We start from the raw sequence: 19,353 nt of genomic DNA, 5'->3' as shown, positions 1-19,353 counted from the left end.
TGAGTAGCGCGGGGCACCCCGGCGTCGTGGGCCAGCCTTAGATCGGCCACGTGTTAGATGAAGACGGCGCAAGCTGTCTCTCTTTGTCGTCCATCGCGTGTCCATACTCCATGCTCCATGCCCTATGGCGGAGGGGATGAAGCGCACGAGCATATGACAAGGCAGGTCGTGCGGAGGGCGGAGGGGCGACTCATGGTTCACCTCACGGTACGGGGTGCGATCGTGTGCGTGCGACATCGTCGCACATCGTCGTCGTCCACGCTGTAGTATTGGTGGTCGGTCGTCGGTTGGTAGTGCACGTATAAATATAATTAGTAAAGCGTAGAGCAGAGCGTAAAGCCGGCTGTGGTGCGCGCGTATGTGAGAAGGGGGCGAGCGTTGGTGCATCGCGGATACCCTGTCGTGCGCCTGCCGGAGCCGGAGCACTCGTCATCGTCATGGCCCCGTGCGCGTGGTCCTTCCGTGGGAGTCTCAACCAGTTCCTCGCTAACGCGCCGATCCTGCAGTGTCTGGTCGTGCTGGTGAGCTTGTTCAATCTCTCTCTGTGCCTCTACGAAGATCAGGTCGGCAAATTCGATTGGTAAGTAATCGAAGCAGCCGCTAAATAATGCAGAGGCAACAGAGAAAGAGTGAGAGACCGAGGGGGGAGGGGGGAGATAGCGCGCGCCGTGGGAACATTATCACGAGGACCATTTATACCCTTATACGTCTGTTTTCCCATTACACTCACCCCTGGGGTGAATGCTGAGAGAATTAACTCATGGGATGTTTCAGGCGGCAGAACTACGTCGGAAAAATTAAATTTGCCAGCTTTGACACGGTGTCCACGGCAAAGAAGATCATCGTCGCCACCGAGGAGAATGTTATCGCCGCGCTTAATCTGAAATCGGGTAAATAAAAAAAGGGATTTACAATATCCCTTCTTTTCATTCCCTTATCTTTCGCACGTTTCTTCCATCAGGAACAAGAAACGTTTCCGGTCCCTTTGACGTTTAACTACCATTTAACTGCCATTTATTCCTCCCCCCTTTTCCCATCTATCAATGATGATTACAATGATTAGGCATATCTTTGCACGCATTGATATTATGAACATAATTTGCACATTATTTCACAATACGAGTATCGTTATGCACCAAGAAATATAATTTATTTAAATCGGAATGAATGTATATTAATAATATTTACAATGTAACAGGCCAGATATTATGGAGGCGAGTGTTGGAGAAAGGTTATGGTGGCCACATCAGAACTCTAGGAGGTGTCACAGACGGAGATCTGATATCCGTAAGCGGAGGCGTACCTGCGATCGTTCGTGCTTGGGATTTGGCGACCGGGCATATACTTAACGAATGGCCGATAGCCGAGCCAAACAGCGACAGGTTCGTACAAAATCATTATTTGAATTTGTTATTATTGAAACAATACCCCTTATACATGCAAAATTCTACTTTAATGATGTTATTTCCTAAATATATAATAATGAAAGAGTTATAGAAGAAAAGTATGACGTGGCATATTGTGTACTACGTAAAGCAGGATATAGTCGTTTATTAGAAGCTCTTAAAAACCTTAAGACGTTGAAGACTTATGTAAAACATGATTCATTGCTTTTACAGACACATATCTCCGTTTATGTCGTTTTCTACATTGGGCTTATACTCTGCTGACAGGTCTTTTCATCTTTATTCAAAGCACAGTCAATAATATATATGTTCTGTACACCTATAGTTTTGTAACTCTATGCTGTTGTAAATTAGATTGCTTAAGTTCAGTGCTCTATATTTCTTTATTTGTGTGTGATCATCACCATATCGTGTAATACATACACGCATACAGACAGATAGCAGATAAATATCTGAAGGTCTTTTTGTTTTGAAAAATTAATATGTATATATATGTTAGTAATTGTACAAAGTATTACAAAGATGCTTTGATGTATCATATTCTCTATTTGGAGTATATAAATGATAGACACAATTTATTCTTTTTCCAGAATAAAAGATGTAAAGTGGCATATTAAAGATGGAACACTTCATCATATATTACCCATTTATAATAGCGGAGTAGAAGTGACATCTTATGACAGTAAGACTGGAGAGAAACTAAAGACTCGAAGGGTTTCCGCACCATTTATAAGTCAAGAAACAGAGTAAGCAATTTTATTTTTTAAATCACATTTTTTTTGTACATTAAATTTATTTATATTTGTGACATTATTTTTATAAATAATCTTTTTCTAATTTGTTATTTATTTTGATATTAAAAATGACTGTACTTTTGTTCAGATGTGTTTTAGCAGCTCCATACTTGGCATGTTTGAAGGGAGACAGTTCTTTAGCTGTAGTATTCTTAGTACATCTATTTGATCCCAATGCCCAATCACAATCAGTTACTATAAATACGATATTTGGAGCTGGTGCTCAAGGCCCATATAAGCTAGAATCTGTACTCGGCGAAGGACCTGTAATTTCTATTAATGCCGATAACGATCAAAGAAAGCGGATTTTGGTTATTGGAGAATTTCCAACACCGGGCATTCCTATACAGAGAGACATTGCTGGTGACGCGACTCTTTATGTTGTCTCTGTTGACAATGAGAAAGTACTTTTGGAAACGACATATAAAAATGGGGTAAGTGTCAAAACATGTTCTCTATTTTGAGAGCGATTTATTTTAGTGCAGTGTTCTTTTACAATAAATTTCCTGTGATTTTATTTTTAGAAAATAGAGATAACGGCCACAAACCTGTTATCGTCTACGCTTATACCTGATTTATCAGTCACTCTAACTCACTCTTCTATACAATCGCCGACAATAATGGCATCTGTTTGCCCGCGGCAAACGAAAGGGATAACATGCCGTCATTTGTTGTCTTCGCAAGATCACAGTATTGCGCTACTACAACACAATAAATTGGTGTGGACGAGGGAGGAAGCACTCGCCAGTATTGTGGCCGTTGAAATTATAGAATTGCCTATGTCCGACAGAGATCAAGCTATTGAGACGGAATTCGATCAGAAAGAGAGTAAGTAAAATTTTTTATATATTAAGTCTAAAAAATCAAATAAATCAAACTGAGAAGGATTTTTCTTTTACCACATTGAATTTGATTCAATATTTTTTATAAAATATATTTTATAACTCTTGATATAGTATAACATGAATTTTACATGTTCCTTTATTACGAAATAGAAGGGTATTTAAAAAATGTTTATGTATGAAACAGGCTTCCAAGATATTATATTAACTTACATTTCACTAAGAATGTATCAAATTTTACGTATTTGAAGGCTATGGTGAAGCTTATTATTTTAATTAATAATATTCTTATATTAAAGTGATATATCATTTATCAGCATAACACACAATTCAATTTTTATTAATAACCTACCTGTTAAGTTATATTAATTAACTCTCTTTTGTGAATGGCTGCTGACAGGTATTGATGTAGACGGTTCATGTAAGTAGTGAAGCAGGAAGGCTGGTTTTTAATGCAGTACTTTGTTTTATTGCGCTATTTACAGACTTACATTTGCATGGTATAATATTTACGATGTGTAAGCTCCTAAAAAACATTGAAATATGTAAGATGTATATACGTGTGATTATCTAGGATACATAAAAATAATACAGTTGTTACATTGCTATCTGCATGATATATTGCAAGAAATAAAATATTCACATTGGATATTCGAGTTGAGTCCGAATGTAATGAAAAAACGTTGACGTGAATAATGTAGCGATTTTATTGACAATATGACAACCAGCTGTGTAAAATGCATGAACAGTTTTTTACTTCTTCAATCATCGTATATGTATCATATAAAGCCATTGAATCTGCTGAGAAAAATTCATAACGCAATACAAACGGCTTAATAATCATACCATATTTAGTTCGCTACTTTTGCTAGACGCCGTTTCTGACTTTTTATATTTTTCCGCTGTATCATTCAACCTACAGATAATATAGTTATTCAGGAATATGTATTTCCTAATTCTATTGTATTGCTTTTGAACAGGGGACGTCCTAAGTATGTTTCTTCGGAGGATCACCTCGCAGATTAATCAAGCCAGAGCATTCTTTCAAACAATACTGGATTTAGTACCTCAGCAATCCAATCAACGTATTGATCTCGTGCAAGATAAGTTTGGCTTGCACAAAATGATCGTAGCCGTTACATCCGCCGGCAAGGTACGTACACAAGTCCATGTAGCTTTATTGGATATTTCATATTACAAAATATTACATTGTGAACGTACTATTTACAGTTGTATGGTATAGAAACTAGAAAAGGCGAAATTATTTGGCAATTCAGAATACCTAATATCCACGGTTTTACAAAACTGTCCAATACGATGATCCTGTATGTACAAAGAGGTAGCAGGCATTTTCCTCATCCACCTCAATGTGCATTGTTAGCAGAAGATAAGGTAAAATGCATATTATATTTGCTACAAATTCTTCGAAGCATTTGATTGACTAATCAGAACAAAAAATTTGTTTTACAAAGTAACCAATCAAAGAATGCTTTGAAGCATTTGTTGCATCAAGTGAATCGTGTTAGTGATAAATGTGTAACTTTGTTTTTGTATTCATGTCATACCTAATATTGATTTTCACTGTTATAATAGGAAACAGGAGAAGGTGTTATATATACCTTTAATCCGATTACCGGACAGTCATTAGACGGGCTGATAAAACTTGGTTACAAAATAAAACAATCTATGTTATTGCACGTAGCAACCGACGACTTTTTGCGTGGTATCCTTATTCTTGACGCACGGGATAAGGTTCATGTTTTTCCCGACAGTGCTACTGCAGTTGCAGCTTCACTCGGAAAAAACACGTATCTTTTTACTGCTGATCAAACGACAGGCATATTATCCGGCTTCTCTCTTTCATACAGCACAACTCAGGTTTGTTATATCTAGATGTTTAGTAGAGTTAGGCAAAATTAATAATTTTTTAAATTAAATAAAGTTAAAATTAATCGTTTACAAAATTAATTTAATTAAAAGTTATGTTGCTTGTTACGCCAAAAGTTACGCCTAAATTAAGTTAAATTAAAAGTTAATATTGAAAGCATTATTTATATTAAATCAGAATGTCACAATTTTTTAAAGTTAAATTACCCAACACAAATACGATCTAAATTATTAAATCAAGTTAATCTATTTTATTTGTAAATTAAATTTATATAAAATAACGAAGAAACATTTTTTATATAGAAATGTATATTTTTCTTTTGTAATTTTCTTTTTAAAAATTTTTGTATTTTAAAAATAACAAAGTAAAACTTTAACTTGTTAAAAACTAATCAAGTTAAATTAAACATTAATTTTTTAACTTTGTTATTTTTATTCTTTTAGATAGTTAATATTCGCGTATTTAGTATTTAGTGTATTTAAGCTATTGAGTTATGTTAGGAAAATCTGATTTTACTGATCGCTACAGGAATTAATCGCTCATAAAGTATGGGAGCTGTTGCTGTCGCCGAGAAACCAAAGAATAACGCAAGTTGTAGCGAAGAATCCGATAGAACGTGTCCATTCGCAAGGAAGAGTCTTAAGTGATAGATCAGTATTGTATAAGTACATTAATCCTAATTTAGTGGCCATAGTGACAGAAGGCATTGGACATGCCCATAAAAGTAAGTATATATCATGCGAGTAAATATTTTATCAAAGATATGTTTGCAACACTTTTTTATTTTACAGATGCGCTTAATTTATATCTGCTAGATGTAGTATCTGGAGCTATGATCTTTTCTATCACGCATAAGAGAGTACGTGGTCCAATTCACATTGTGCACTCTGAGAATTGGTTGGTTTACAGCTACTTTAGTGAAAAAGGTCGTAGAACAGAAATCGCTACGTTAGAACTCTACGAAGGAAAAATACAGAGCAATACCACAGGTAAAGACTAGTTAATTTTCATATATATCTGAGTCATGATTAAAATAAGATTTAATATCAATTTATTTAATATTTATTTTCAACTGAAATTTTCAATGTTACTAAATAACTTAGTAAATTCTTATCAAAATGTTAAATATTGGTTATTTTTTTAATATACAGATATATATATTTGTATTATCATTTTAATAATGATTTTATAATGATTGTTGGACGTTCCAGTATTCTCTTCTTTAGCAACAACAAAATTACCAATTGTAGAAAGACAAGCTTTCATTTTCCCGGCATCTATAGAGTATATGCAAGAAACAATCACAGAAAAGGGTATCACTAGCAAACATATAATAGGTATGTGATATTAATTAGCTCAAAAAAAATTCAATTTTAATTATTTAGATGTATTCAAATAAATTAAATGATACGCATGTATTTAACTATAATTATGATATCTTAATGTTTCCAACAGTCGCTTTAGCCAATGGTGGAATATTAGAATTACCATGGATGATGGTGGATCCACGACGGCCTATTAATCCTGAAATGCGAGAAGAAGGAGTAATACCGTACATGCCAGAGATTCCAGTCCATATGGATGCTATTATTAATTATAATCAAAGCGTTTCTAGGGTTATGGGTATTCATACTAGTCCCAGTGGCCTTGAAAGTACTTGTTTAGTTTTTGTACATGGTCTTGGTGAGTATGGTATTAACGTATTTCATTGTAGACTCGTATTTCTACAAATTTATCACAAAAATTATTTTAAAATATTTACAGACCTGTTTTACACAAGAGTGGCACCATCTAAAACATTTGATGTACTGAAAGAGGACTTTGATTATTATCTTATTGTGATAGTACTTGTTGCGCTGTTGATCTCATCATACGTCACCAAAAAGTTAGCATCCCAAAAAGCTCAAAAGCAAGCGTGGAAATGATGCCTCGTTTTTCTAGAATTATGTAAGATTTATGAATTTGTTCACTATAGGCAAGAAATTTTTCTAAAAATAACTTGTAAAATATACTGTTTTATACAAATAGCTAACTTTAAAACATAAGGTAAATGCTAATACTTTATTATATTTTATCTAAAAATCATTCAATCTTAAATCTAAATAAAAACACATAAAATGTATATATTTTATTTGATTAATCTGATACAGAGTGCACATTTGCGATGAGTTGATTTTTTAAAGCGTGATGATCAATGTACGATGAGAGTGGATCATGATCATTGATCATTAAAATAACTGATAACATGCTCAAATATAATTGCTTCTTTCTTATTTGTATACAATTTTTGTAAAAGGTGAGACGTTTTTTCGATATCTGTATGCTTTTCATACAAATCAAAGCAAGAATCGGCCATTTCTAGAAACAACCATGAATAAGATTATGTTTATAATATATTTTCTGTAGTAAAAATATTAAAATATTAATATATATGTATACTAAATAACGCTAAATAGAAATAGATATTTGTTTGATGCGCAAAAGAGAAGTGTGATTATCACATTAAATATGACATAATCTAATTAACAAATAAATATTAATAATTTTACTTCACAGTTATATGCAAAATATACACCAGAACGATGTATTTTGCATTTTTCGCTATAATTCGTAATTCTTTATAATGGTATGTAAATGTTACATGTAAAAAGTTTATGCACATTTTACATACTTATATATTTCAATTTCTTGTAAAGTGTTTTATGACAAAAACGTTATATAAGACTTATTGTTAGACTCAATTGCACTAATGTAGTTCTAATCTAGTTTTAAGAATTAGAAAAAAATACAAAGTAAATTAAGCCAAGTTTAAACTTAAGTTACATTGGTACAAACGGATTTAACAAGAAATATCATGTAAAAAAACATCATTTTAAGAGAACACAACATTTTTATCACTGCTCAATTTAGTTGAAAAATTTAGTTATTTACGCCTCCAGCATTTATTTTATATATATCACTGATCCATTATTTACATAACTTTAAAAATACTCTAAAATTGAAAATATTTCAAAGTAACAAGTTGAAAAAAGGTCATATTATAATTATTTGCATTTATATATGCATTTTTCTTATTTGAAATAGTAAATTACACAATTGTTAGATTAGAGAAATATAAGAGTTTTAAATTGCTTCAAAAATTACTACTAAAAAATTAGAAATTAAATTTAATTAATATTAGCTTTTCCAATTTTAATTTCCAAATCAAATAAAAACGATTTATTAGTGCGCGCGTGAAAAAGAAATTGAAATTAATATAAAATTTATATTAAGATGCATGTGTGCGTGCGTGTGTCCAAGGTATGCAACAATTATTTCGGCACGTATTTAGGACGCGCTTCTAAAGATGTTAATATGCTTTTTTATTATTTTATCTTTATTGTTCATTAGACATAAAACAAAGATATAATAATTAAAAAATTGCACTATCTTTATAAGCAGTTTGGATCTTCACATAATATAAAACTGAAGGAAAAATTATATGTAAATAAGTATACAATATATATAATGTATGTATACATATATAATATATGTGTGTGCATATATATAATATATTATATATATGTATATGTATGTATATACATACATAAAGCACCTTACACACTTTTGTTTTATAATGTATTGCTTTGTAGATAGTAAACAAAGATATAATTATGTGTAAATTATTGTAAAATGTGGAAATAATTATAAAATGTTAGAATTATATACAAATAAAAAAAATTTCTGTCACAAATTTTTTATTTGCTAGTGGTCACATATTCATACATGTGACCACATGTATGAATCTATACAAATATTTAAATAAATTGACATTTTTTTATGAGATTAATATTTTACGCTACTTCAGTATAAGTGTTTTGTAATTATCATATTGTCCAAAGAGTTGGTCTAGTTTTTTTATATTGTATCACATTTTTAAGGTTTCTATATTATTACAGTTCTTGAATTTTTTAAATGTATATTATTTAATAGTTGATACTTTTTTGTTGGATGTATACAATGATTTCATTTACATTTCTATAATATTCATTTGATGAATCTGGAACCTGAAAAATAGAATATACCATTGTACATTATATAACATTAAATTTTAATTTATATTCAGAAACTGCAAAAATCACATCTGAATAATGGTAAAGATATCAGGCAAGATATGGTATGGCTCCATGTGAAAGCGACGGACTTGTAAGTGACTGTCGCGATTCTACATCCCATGTATACGATTTTTTAAGTTTGCAATTTTTAATGGTCAGACTCAATGAACTCGATATCAATGTCAGTGGCAAGTTTTCAAGTAAGGACTACCTCTCCTCAGAAAAAGTATTCTCAAAGTAAATAATAAGTTTATCATTATCATTATTATTATTATTATTTATATAACATACCAGATTTTTCATATCAAATGTTGCATCGGATATTATTCGTGCAACTTTTGAATTCCAGATACTGAGGCATTTCACCCACGCGAGATCTTCATTATAATCAGCAATATCTTTGTACAATTTTACACAGCATGTCTGTCAATTAAGTAGTAAATTAATAAAGGCATTTACGCGTATGCAAGAATGTATTTCTTTCTATATTTCTTACCTGTAATGCAGTATGTTGACGTGCACTAAGGTACATTTGTGTATTACTTAATATTTGCCATAACTCATGCTCCCATAGTTTCAAGAGTCGCGCAATTATTCCCAAAGTAGATAATAATTCGTATTGGGTTTTGTAAGTTTGTGTAAATTTGTAAATATTTACTGAGCTCTTATTAATACTTTCTTTAGAAGATTTAGTTAAAAACTTAAATACTGATGGCAATACTTCTCTGCACATCAAAGATTAATTTTTTAAAATTCTTTATTACAATTATGCAAGATCAATTATAGCGTTACAACATATAACGTATGTTCTTTTACAATATATATTATTCGATAATATGCTTAAGATATCTTACCGTAGAGTTCTGCTTCTGATGAAGTCATTCGATATGCTAGCAAGTACGTGCAAGAGTTGCCACGCGTGGTTAATTACAAGAGCATTTTCATCATTGAATCTATCGGTTAGTGGATGCCACAACTGATGCACAAGAGGCAATAATTCATCTTCCCACTCTACTAGTATCGGTAAGCCCTCCTGAAGCGTTTGCATTGCCATCAATGACTTTTGTACGTCTTTCAAAGGTAGAAAGTGCATACAACGTTTCATAACTTCTATGATTATCTTTATGTGAGTCGGTAACTTTTTGTCCTGTTTGTCTGGAATATATAAACAATGAGTAAATTTTGCAATTTTTAAAGATAAACTGTTTTTACCTTTTGCATTGGAATCTAAATAATCCTCGTTTGTCTCTTCTAATAGTTCAGTATCCAGTACATTCGAGTCTGATTCTATCCCTTCGGGGTAGTCATCCTCAATTTTTTCATTAATCTTTTTTGCATTACAGTATTCTAATAAGCAAAGAATAATTATCTCTGAAGGATTATTTGTAACTGGTGCATTTTCTTTCGCTATCTTTTCATCGTTCCAGTTTATTAACGTTTTTATGCATATGATAAATGTGTGAAATATCTTCAAGAATGAACAAGTATTTTTCTGATGATAAGGAGTACTTAGTTGCCTGAGAACATCCTCCACAATTCCCTTTAAGTGTGGTAAAAAATCTAATCTGCTATATTTCATAACGACCTTGATAACATCGAATACGCCGGGATTACGATCTACTTGCCGTAATTTCATTATAATGTGATAAGAAAAATAATCTACGTTAGCACGTAACAGATCACCGATTGTTCCTTGTTGTTGTGCTTCTGCAACATTTTCGAGAGTGCGCATTCCAATATAGCTAATTAAACTGTTGCCACTGCCTAAAATTAAAATTCATAATTTTTATTTGTTCGTAAAACAGTTTAAGCCTCTATCACTATTAACGATTTACCTGCTCTTTCAATAATTAAATATAAAGTTTTCAAAAGATATCTATCGTAGTCGTGTCGTAAATTTTGTGCTATAAGGCCTAATCCTTCTATTAAAAGACAACATTGCACTATATTACTCTGTGCCTGCACCAAAGGAGTATCTTCAGTTACTTCTGTAGGCAAATACCATATTTCTTGTGTTGTGTAAAAATCTACGATTTCTTTATATAAATATGAAGAAGATGAATCTTTAACAGAAACTGAAACAAAGAAAACAGAGGTAAAGACTTATTTCGATAATATTTTATTCTTCAAATATATATAGGAAGTAATATTTAAATAATGTGAATAGAAGTGATAGATTAATCTCTTATTAATAAAAGAGAATGTATTTCATCAGTGTTCATATTATACTATCCTACATACTGTTTATATACCTAAGATCCAGTTAAGCAGCAAACTCAGTTCCTTCCTGTGTTGTGATGCATCCATCATAAGCTCAAGAATAGTGTCGATTAGTATCCTAAAATCCCCAAATTCTCCGAGTAACTTGCATATTACAATAAGTTTTTCTTTGCATGAACTATTTTTAATAAACTTAAACTGTTTCCACAAATCAGATCCATAAAAATATGCAGGGTCATCTAAATCTTTTACATTTGTCATCTGTAGAAGAGACACATTGTTGCAGTCTATGACCATAATATACACAAGAGCCAAGAGCAACCTTTGCATATGAGCCTGAGACTTCATAATGTGAGGCAATCTTTGCTTTCCAAATAATCTTAAATAGCCAGCAAATTGATTCAAATATGCTAATTGTTCATTATCATCTGGAAAATATAGAAGTGGATTCATATATATTTCATGTATAATTTTCATATTTATGTTAAATAATTACATTTATACAAAAAATTATTAATACAAAAATAAAACATTTTTAACTTTAGTCAATATGAGATAGCTCTTACCTGATCGTCTAATAATTGTGGGTAATCTTGTAAGCAAGCTGTAAAATTTATCTTCTAATGAATCAATCAATGATTTCATATCATAATTTTGCATGTAATTTTCACTTATTGCATGTAACACATTGTGCGCCTTTTCACTAACTTCTGACGATTCGTCTTCAGATAGAGAAATCAAATAATCTATTAATGTCATAATATTTGGTTTCATATTCCTATGTAAAATATGCATACGTTTATTGAGAAATTATAGAAATGTAAAAAAAGAAACAAAAGTAAATCCTTTACCTGCGACAATTTTTAAGTATAAGACTAATACTTTCAACTAATTCTCTTTTAACTTTATAGTGCGAATGACTTCTAATTTGATCTAGTAGTTGTATACAAACACCAAGTTTAACAGCTACAGCGTCAAACCATTCTTTATTTCTTACACCATTTTTTAAATTATATTCTATATTACATTTTTCATTATGTTTTGTATTATGTGATTTGTCAGTGGGTATACTGGAACTTTTTTTAATAAGTGTTTCTATAGATAATGCATCTTCTTTAGTGTCTTCATCTTTATCACGTAGTACAAGGGATATGATTCTCCCCCATGCTTGAGTTGCTATCTGTAATTTTCACTTACTGTGTAATGTTCAATAACTTCAATTTATTAAATGTTTTTCTATTGAAGTGTCTTAAAATAAAGTTTAATATATGTAAAAATCAGATTACCATTGTAAGTTTGTGATTTTGAACTTCACTTCCCATTGCTATTTCCTGTAGTCCGCTGACAATACCAGGAAAAAATGCCATGATAGCATTTGCTATTTGATCTTGTATAATGATATCAGATTTGTTTATAATTTGATCATCAATATGACACAAAGCCATTACTGCATAGATCCCTGCTAATCTAGTAATAATTAATTTGATGATAAGTAAATATACATTTTATTATAAAACTGAAATGCTAGACAACTCAGTCAATTGAAAGAGTTTAATTCCCAGACTTGTGGCATTTCTTGGAAGACAGTGCCTCTCAAATAATAATAATAAATAAAATTTTCAAAACTTTAAGAAAAGAATTATATAGAATTATAGAATAAGAAAGAAAAAATTTAAGAAAAGAAACTGGATAAGAAAGTTTATAAACTCTTCCAATAAAAATTGCAATTGTGATAGAACAAATTGGGAAGTTTGTCCTCTCCAAGGTTGTGTAAAATTTTTTCTAATATAACTTCATCCTCAATATTTTTTTTTTTAATGGTTACCTTACGGCATATGACTTTTCAGTTCTTGCGATTGTTAGACATAAAAATATTCCTTGACCAAGTTTTAGCACATTTTCTTTGACATAAAGCGATTCTATCACATCAGTAATGCTTTGGTGAACAAGATCTTTAATACATAAAGCTACTGCCTCCTTAAGTTCTTCATGAAATAATATTACTGTTAAATTCAAATAAATAATTAGATTATCATTAATTATTATAAATGTTCATTGACGTAATCTACAAGTTTACATACCTTGATTTGACTGACTCTTATCAAAAATCTGAATCAACAAGGATCCATAGATATCAAAAAAGAGTTTTAATTTTGTAATTCTAATTTTTTGTATTATAACTCTCAATGTCTTTACCAATTCCTCTTTTACAGTTATACTATATAAAGAAATATATTTTAAACACTTGAGTACTAATCAGTTAGAAAGTTAAAAATTAAACAATAAAGTTACACAAAGTTAATAACTTCTAAAAGTTAATTTTCAACTTTAACTAGTTACTTTTAAAACACAAACTTTAACTTTTTTTCTTAAGTTAAAATTTTACTCACGTAAAAAAGAAAAATTATAGAAAAAGACAAAAATATATTTATTAAAAAATTATGTAATTATACATAATGTAAGTTACAACAAAGAAATGCTGTGCAAAAATTACCTTGAGTTGCTCTGGAGGCTGGTAATAATGGGAAGTAAACAATACCCTGATAGATCCTGCATGGTCTTATCAGGGATTCTTCTAGCCATTTCTGCAACTCGGTGTGCATGATCCTGGTTTGGATTTTTTATCAGATTATCACAACATGACTTCAGCTCGAGAAAAATCTGTATGTCAAACTGTTCCATTATGGTGTTAAAGTCCTAAAATGCTTCTTTTTAATCACAATGCACTCACTATCGCAAATTTACGATACTGGAACTCTCCTATCAATTTTAATATTAATATTAATATTAATATATTAAATAATTATACCTAATTCCTAAAAAAGATATGCCGATCCGTTTCATTCAAATTTTTTGTAGATTTCTTGAACATCCATTCACTAACCTCTACATCTTCTTTCCTCACTTGAAATTTTAATTTTAATATACTTGCACATATATATGTATTTTGTCTTTGTTTTCTTCTTTCAATAAATTTGCAATCTTTAAAGTCACAGTCACTTTATTTAATTTCAAAATGTGACTGAATTTTGAATTCCAGAATTCCAAAATTAAAAACTGACATTTCGCTACCAGTAGTCATCAGTTAGCACGAACCACTAGAGCACTGGCACGAATGCAAAACGCAAGTGTAAAGGTTTGTTTTTACTGAACTCTGTGTACTTTCATCCCTCTCTCTTCAATGTACAATTATGTGTCTGTTTCATTTTAAATGCAGAAAGTACAATGTGGTGCAGTTACGAGGAATAATCGCGCTATTTCACTGTATTTCACGTGCATTCGGCTGTATTCGGTTGATTCGGTGCATGTGCATTCCAATGCATTCCGAATGATTCCGAATTTAATCTATTTAATGGCCACTACACGTGAGGTTATTTAAATAAACACCGCGCGAACATTGTGAATCGGTGGTGTAAAGATGCCGATTTTAGCACTAGACGTGAAAACAGTAAAGTTAATTACTACCACACAAATAATAACATCTGTATACGCCGTGGTGAAGGAATTAGTAGAAAATGCGATTGATGCTGACGCAGACAACATCGAAATTAACCTAGTATATGATAATATGTATACAATTTATAATTTGAATGGTATTTCTTTTAAAGAGCATTTTGCATATATGCATTTTTCTCTTTCTTTTAGGTAGACAACGGTACGTCTTTAATAGAAGTGAAGGACAATGGTTACGGCATATCTAAGGAAGATGTTCCATATATGGGATTACCATCCTACACATCGAAAATAACCAATTTCGAGGACCTAGGTAACTCAAATATTCGATTTAAAATATATTATGTTTTTTTGGCTAAAATATTTTTTTAGACTGCTGCATAGTAGCAAGGTGAAGTAAATTCTTACATCCTTTTTTCTTATTGTGTTTCCAGATGCATTACAAACGTTTGGATTCAGAGGAGAAGCGCTTAGCGCACTATGTGCAGTAGCAGAAGTCACCATTATAACAAAAACAGAAGAGGATAATGTTGGAACTTTGTATGTAATGACTCATGATGGACAGATTTTAAACTGTGAATCTTGCCATAGAAGTACAGGTAAAAATATTTTTTTAGTTCTTTAATAACAATTCTTTAATAATAAAATATGTGATATATATAATTGCATATAATTTATATATAAAACTGTATATTTTATATATATAATTATGACAATATTTTTATTATAACAATTTATTTATGTTTATATTTATTTATTATTGATATATTTTAATGTATATATATATATATATATATTCTTATACTAATTTAATATGTAATTATTAGGAACTACCGTACAAGTAAGAAATTTATTTAAGCAAGTGCCTGTGAGGCGGCAAATAATTACTAATGTGAAGAAAACTAATCAGTCTATCAAATTACTGGAAAATTTAATGCAGTGCTTTGGAATATGTAAACCAAATGTACGAATACAATTCAGAGTAAACAACAATGTTACATTTACAAAGCCAAGTCTAAATAATATTAGAGAAGCTATAAGTTATATACTTGGCAGAAAAATTATGTCCAACATGGAATGGATTGAATCTAAAAATGCAGAGGTAGGTATATTTTTGAAATTATTAAAACAAATTGTCAGTATGCAATTAAAAAGAAAATAGATTAGTTATAATTAGTATTAGTCACTAAGCTGATAATATTAAAAAACTATTAAAAAAATATTTAATACTTACAATTAGAATTCTTTGTAAGATGATGAAATACATTTAGAACTACACAAGAAATATTTTAAAGTGAAATGCTGTGTGAAATCAGAGGTATAGGCTTTTTTGCTTTAATGACCATAATTGTTTAAAATACCCTAGCAAAAATTATAGAATTATACAAATTAAAGCCAGAACTATAACAGAACTAAAACAAAATCAATAATGACTTTTCAATAATCCGCCAGATTTACTCTTGATATTTTTCAGATTACTTTGCAATTAATGTTGCCTTCAAAAAAAGTACAGGATTTATCAGAAATTTCTAATCCGGATTTACAATTTATTTTTGTAAATAATAGGCCTATCAAGCACAAAGATCTTGAAAAGGTACATATTATATTTAAATTCAAGTAAAAACAGAATTTTTTTCACAAATCTTATTTACACATTATATAAGTATAAATATAATTTTTGTAATATCTTTATAATTTTTTGTGTTTTTTATAATATTATACTAATACATTAAAAATATTTTTTTATATATGTAGCTAGTAAATAGTCTGATATTAGAACATTTTGAACAAGAGTCATGTAGAAAGAAAATAGTATTTCTTATGTACATTACTTTGAGGCCAATGGATATTGATGTTAATTTAGAACCAAATAAAGATGCAGTTTTTTTTAAAGATCAGGTAAGATTTAAATTTAGATAAGATTACATAATATAAAACAAATATATATATACTACTTATTGACATGATTATATAGTTACTTTACACACACACACACACACACACACACACACACACACACACACACACACACAAAGTAACTATATTATTATGTCAATAAGTAAATTAAGTTTATATCAGACTTCTACATTGAATTGGAATTTAACCAGCTCGAAGAATGAAAATTAATCTCAAATTTTGCTTTTGTTGGTCAAATTTCAATTCAATCTTAATTTTAGTCTGGCTTTAATCAAAGTTTTAAAAAATGAAAATGCAAAATATTATAAATATATAAATATTATAAACTTTATAATTAACATTGTAGAATAAAGTCCTTAATACTGTAGATAATTGTATTAAAAAATTTTATGGACTTAAATATGTGGAAGTCATTGAACAAGAAAACGTGTTTAATGACACATCTGTCTGTTATGAAGATTATTCACCTCGTTTGAATAAAAATGTTGCTGAGCCTGTGTGCAAAAAACGAAAAATACATGCTCAAGAGAAACATATTCAAGAAGATATTGTCAAAGAGAAGTCAATACTTGCTAATAACAGTAAGGAACATGGAAAATCTCCTCAAGATAGTCCGATTCATGATCAGCAACATTATAAAGATGCATTGGCTTTAACAACCCATATACAACCACCGAATTTGAGTGATTCTGATTCAAATGATACTTTTCCTATTACAATTCCGGCTAATGATAAGGCGTAAGTATGTGTGTATGTATGTATTTATGTATATATATAAATATATGTATATATATATATATATAAAATATGATTAAGCGATATGCACTTTAAAATGTTTAAAAAATTTTTTATATTAATATATCAAAAGCTCAATTGCATTAAAGAATTAACAGAATAAATATTGGTAATATAAATTATAGAAAGGGAGACTATTTAACTTTAAGTCAATTACCTGTAGTAGACCTTGGTGAAGATTTCGATTTTGAAAAAATTGAAGACTGCAATGTTTCCAAGAACGAAAAAGAGGTAAAAATAAACATACAAGAAAAGACAGAAATTACATTGGAAACATGGAGCAAGGGACATGTCAATGGCATCAAGGTAAAATTTTAATGATTTTGGAATGTATATTTTTCTTAATTTAGTTTGTTGTAAAATTATAATACAACTAATATTATTATCAAATATGACAGGGTGGTACAGATATAATATCGGATATTGCTATTCAGAGACAAGTAAATGAAAAGATTGATGAAACACTAGAACCAGAAAGAACACACGTTGATCATAAAGATCTTAAATTTCTAAAACATGTTAGATTACAAGGTATATATAATTGTCATTATTTAAAATTTTTGTTGTTTATACATTTACATAATAGTTATTGTGTATAAAGGGTGTTTATTATCAGACAAAAAAAAATAGAAAAAGTTAAAATTAAAAAAAAAATTTATTCTTGAAACACAGATTTTTATAAACTTTTTCTTGATGGGGAGAAAATTGTTGAATTTTAAATTTAAATTCCATCTCTGACAAAATTATTTCTTTATTTTTTTTTGATAAAGTAAAATATTAATTAGTAATAAATTCGATATTAGCAATAAATACTTGGAATTTAAAATTCTTGGAAAATCCAGGAATTTTCAGGGAACTTTTTTACAAAACTTGAATAAACAGCCTAGTAAACATATATTGTAAATAAAATCTGTATATAAAACACTTAAAATTATGATATTAATAACTATCTTGCACTTAGTTACAAAGGATAATCCTAAATTAACGGTAGCTCAAACAGCAAAAAAAATTACAAACTTCTGGAAGGAACTGTCATCGGAAGAGCGTGGTTATTATCGTGATATTGCAAAGGAAGAAGAAAAAGAACATCAGAGATATAAAAAGATGGAAAAACCCGATGCGAATAAAGTAGACTTAGATAAAAATAAAGGCAGACTTTTACAGTTGTTTGAAAAAATGAAAAATACGAGAAACGAGAGGAAAGAAAAGTTAAATATGAGGACGATAGTACCTTGGAGCATCGACAGAATTAAGATAATCACAAGGTTGAGTTTTAAATGTATGAGATTGTTTATTATATATACTAATACACTTTATTAATTTGTAGATCAGGTTTTGAAAGTGCGCACATAATAGGTCAATTGACATCTAACTTGTGGGTTGCCACAATTTGTGAACAGATTTGGATTGTAGACATTCCTGGTCTGATCAAAGGTTTGAAAGTTACTGATATTGATGCAGATAAGGTAAATACATGTTAGTTTTCTGTGAAAATTATACCGGATGCATATAAGATATTTTCTGTCGTTATTGTTATTTTTATTAATTTTTAAATTGATTTTATATTATTACAGATTGATGTCAAGAGAATCGAACGTCTTCTTAAGCAATGGTTAGTAGAGCGAGATGATATGTCAGTAATGTACTCTATATATAAATTCTCAAGAAAAACGTAGATACTCATATATTTCTACAATTTATGTAAGATATTTTTCAAATTATTTAAGAAGTAATTTATAATGTCACATGTACAATATTTTTAATTATGTAAGCCATATAAAAGTATATACGTATAATGAAAAACGACTGTAAACACAACAGATAAAAAATTACAAATAAACTAAAAATTATAAAAATGTAATAAATAACAAATGCGTATTTTTTTATCTTATTCGATACCTTTCGAACTCTTATTTAATACATTAATTGTTATTATATATATGG

The 19,353-nt window shown here is 29.9% G+C and overlaps 3 protein-coding genes across 10 annotated transcripts; 2 read left to right on the top strand and 1 right to left on the bottom strand.

The window, feature by feature from the left end:
• The first annotated feature begins 170 nt into the window (after positions 1–170).
• Positions 171–8,650, top strand: LOC105833809 (ER membrane protein complex subunit 1). 4 transcript variants are annotated; one of them, XM_012675816.3, is made up of 16 exons: positions 438–580; positions 775–890; positions 1,199–1,382; positions 1,620–1,673; positions 1,997–2,152; positions 2,289–2,634; positions 2,725–3,028; positions 3,443–3,463; positions 4,023–4,195; positions 4,273–4,434; positions 4,636–4,920; positions 5,459–5,654; positions 5,722–5,919; positions 6,142–6,267; positions 6,386–6,613; positions 6,695–8,650. In XM_012675816.3, the coding sequence occupies exons 1-16, from the start codon at positions 438–440 to the stop codon at positions 6,853–6,855; spliced, it is 2,853 nt and encodes a 950-aa protein (XP_012531270.1). In that variant the 3' UTR covers positions 6,856–8,650. The 4 variants fall into 4 exon arrangements, with proteins under 4 accessions (XP_012531271.1, XP_012531270.1, XP_012531272.1 ...); XM_012675817.3 differs by lacking the exon at positions 3,443–3,463 and having other exon boundaries at positions 171–580; positions 6,695–6,855; XM_012675818.2 differs by lacking the exon at positions 1,620–1,673 and having other exon boundaries at positions 6,695–6,855.
• Positions 8,651–14,271, bottom strand: LOC105833811 (TELO2-interacting protein 1 homolog). Of its 4 annotated transcripts, XM_036282897.1 has the most exons (14): positions 14,129–14,271; positions 13,739–14,004; positions 13,326–13,462; positions 13,070–13,247; positions 12,531–12,711; positions 12,096–12,424; positions 11,811–12,022; positions 11,277–11,672; positions 10,860–11,099; positions 10,237–10,788; positions 9,879–10,179; positions 9,521–9,749; positions 9,316–9,447; positions 8,651–8,976 (listed from the first exon to the last, which is right to left on the bottom strand). In XM_036282897.1, the coding sequence occupies exons 2-14, from the start codon at positions 13,924–13,926 to the stop codon at positions 8,896–8,898; spliced, it is 3,156 nt and encodes a 1,051-aa protein (XP_036138790.1). In that variant the 5' UTR covers positions 13,927–14,004; positions 14,129–14,271; the 3' UTR covers positions 8,651–8,895. The 4 variants fall into 4 exon arrangements, with proteins under 4 accessions (XP_036138790.1, XP_012531276.1, XP_012531275.2 ...); XM_012675822.3 differs by having other exon boundaries at positions 9,879–10,788; XM_012675821.3 differs by having other exon boundaries at positions 9,879–10,788; positions 13,739–13,941; positions 14,054–14,191.
• A 357-nt stretch (positions 14,272–14,628) lies between these two features.
• Positions 14,629–19,248, top strand: LOC105833812 (PMS1 protein homolog 1). Of its 2 annotated transcripts, none has more exons than XM_012675826.3 (12): positions 14,629–14,800; positions 14,890–15,010; positions 15,132–15,296; positions 15,525–15,799; positions 16,172–16,291; positions 16,453–16,596; positions 16,961–17,352; positions 17,535–17,715; positions 17,808–17,940; positions 18,371–18,674; positions 18,737–18,875; positions 18,984–19,248. In XM_012675826.3, the coding sequence occupies exons 1-12, from the start codon at positions 14,663–14,665 to the stop codon at positions 19,083–19,085; spliced, it is 2,214 nt and encodes a 737-aa protein (XP_012531280.1). In that variant the 5' UTR covers positions 14,629–14,662; the 3' UTR covers positions 19,086–19,248. The 2 variants fall into 2 exon arrangements, with proteins under 2 accessions (XP_012531280.1, XP_012531281.1); XM_012675827.3 differs by having other exon boundaries at positions 14,658–14,814.
• The last annotated feature ends 105 nt before the right edge of the window (positions 19,249–19,353 follow it).

Source organism: Monomorium pharaonis, chromosome 2 (genome assembly GCF_013373865.1).
Source record: "Monomorium pharaonis isolate MP-MQ-018 chromosome 2, ASM1337386v2, whole genome shotgun sequence".
NCBI lineage: Eukaryota > Metazoa > Arthropoda > Insecta > Hymenoptera > Formicidae > Monomorium > Monomorium pharaonis.
Note: the sequence above shows the minus strand (reverse complement) of the source record. Positions and strands in the feature narration are given on the sequence as shown.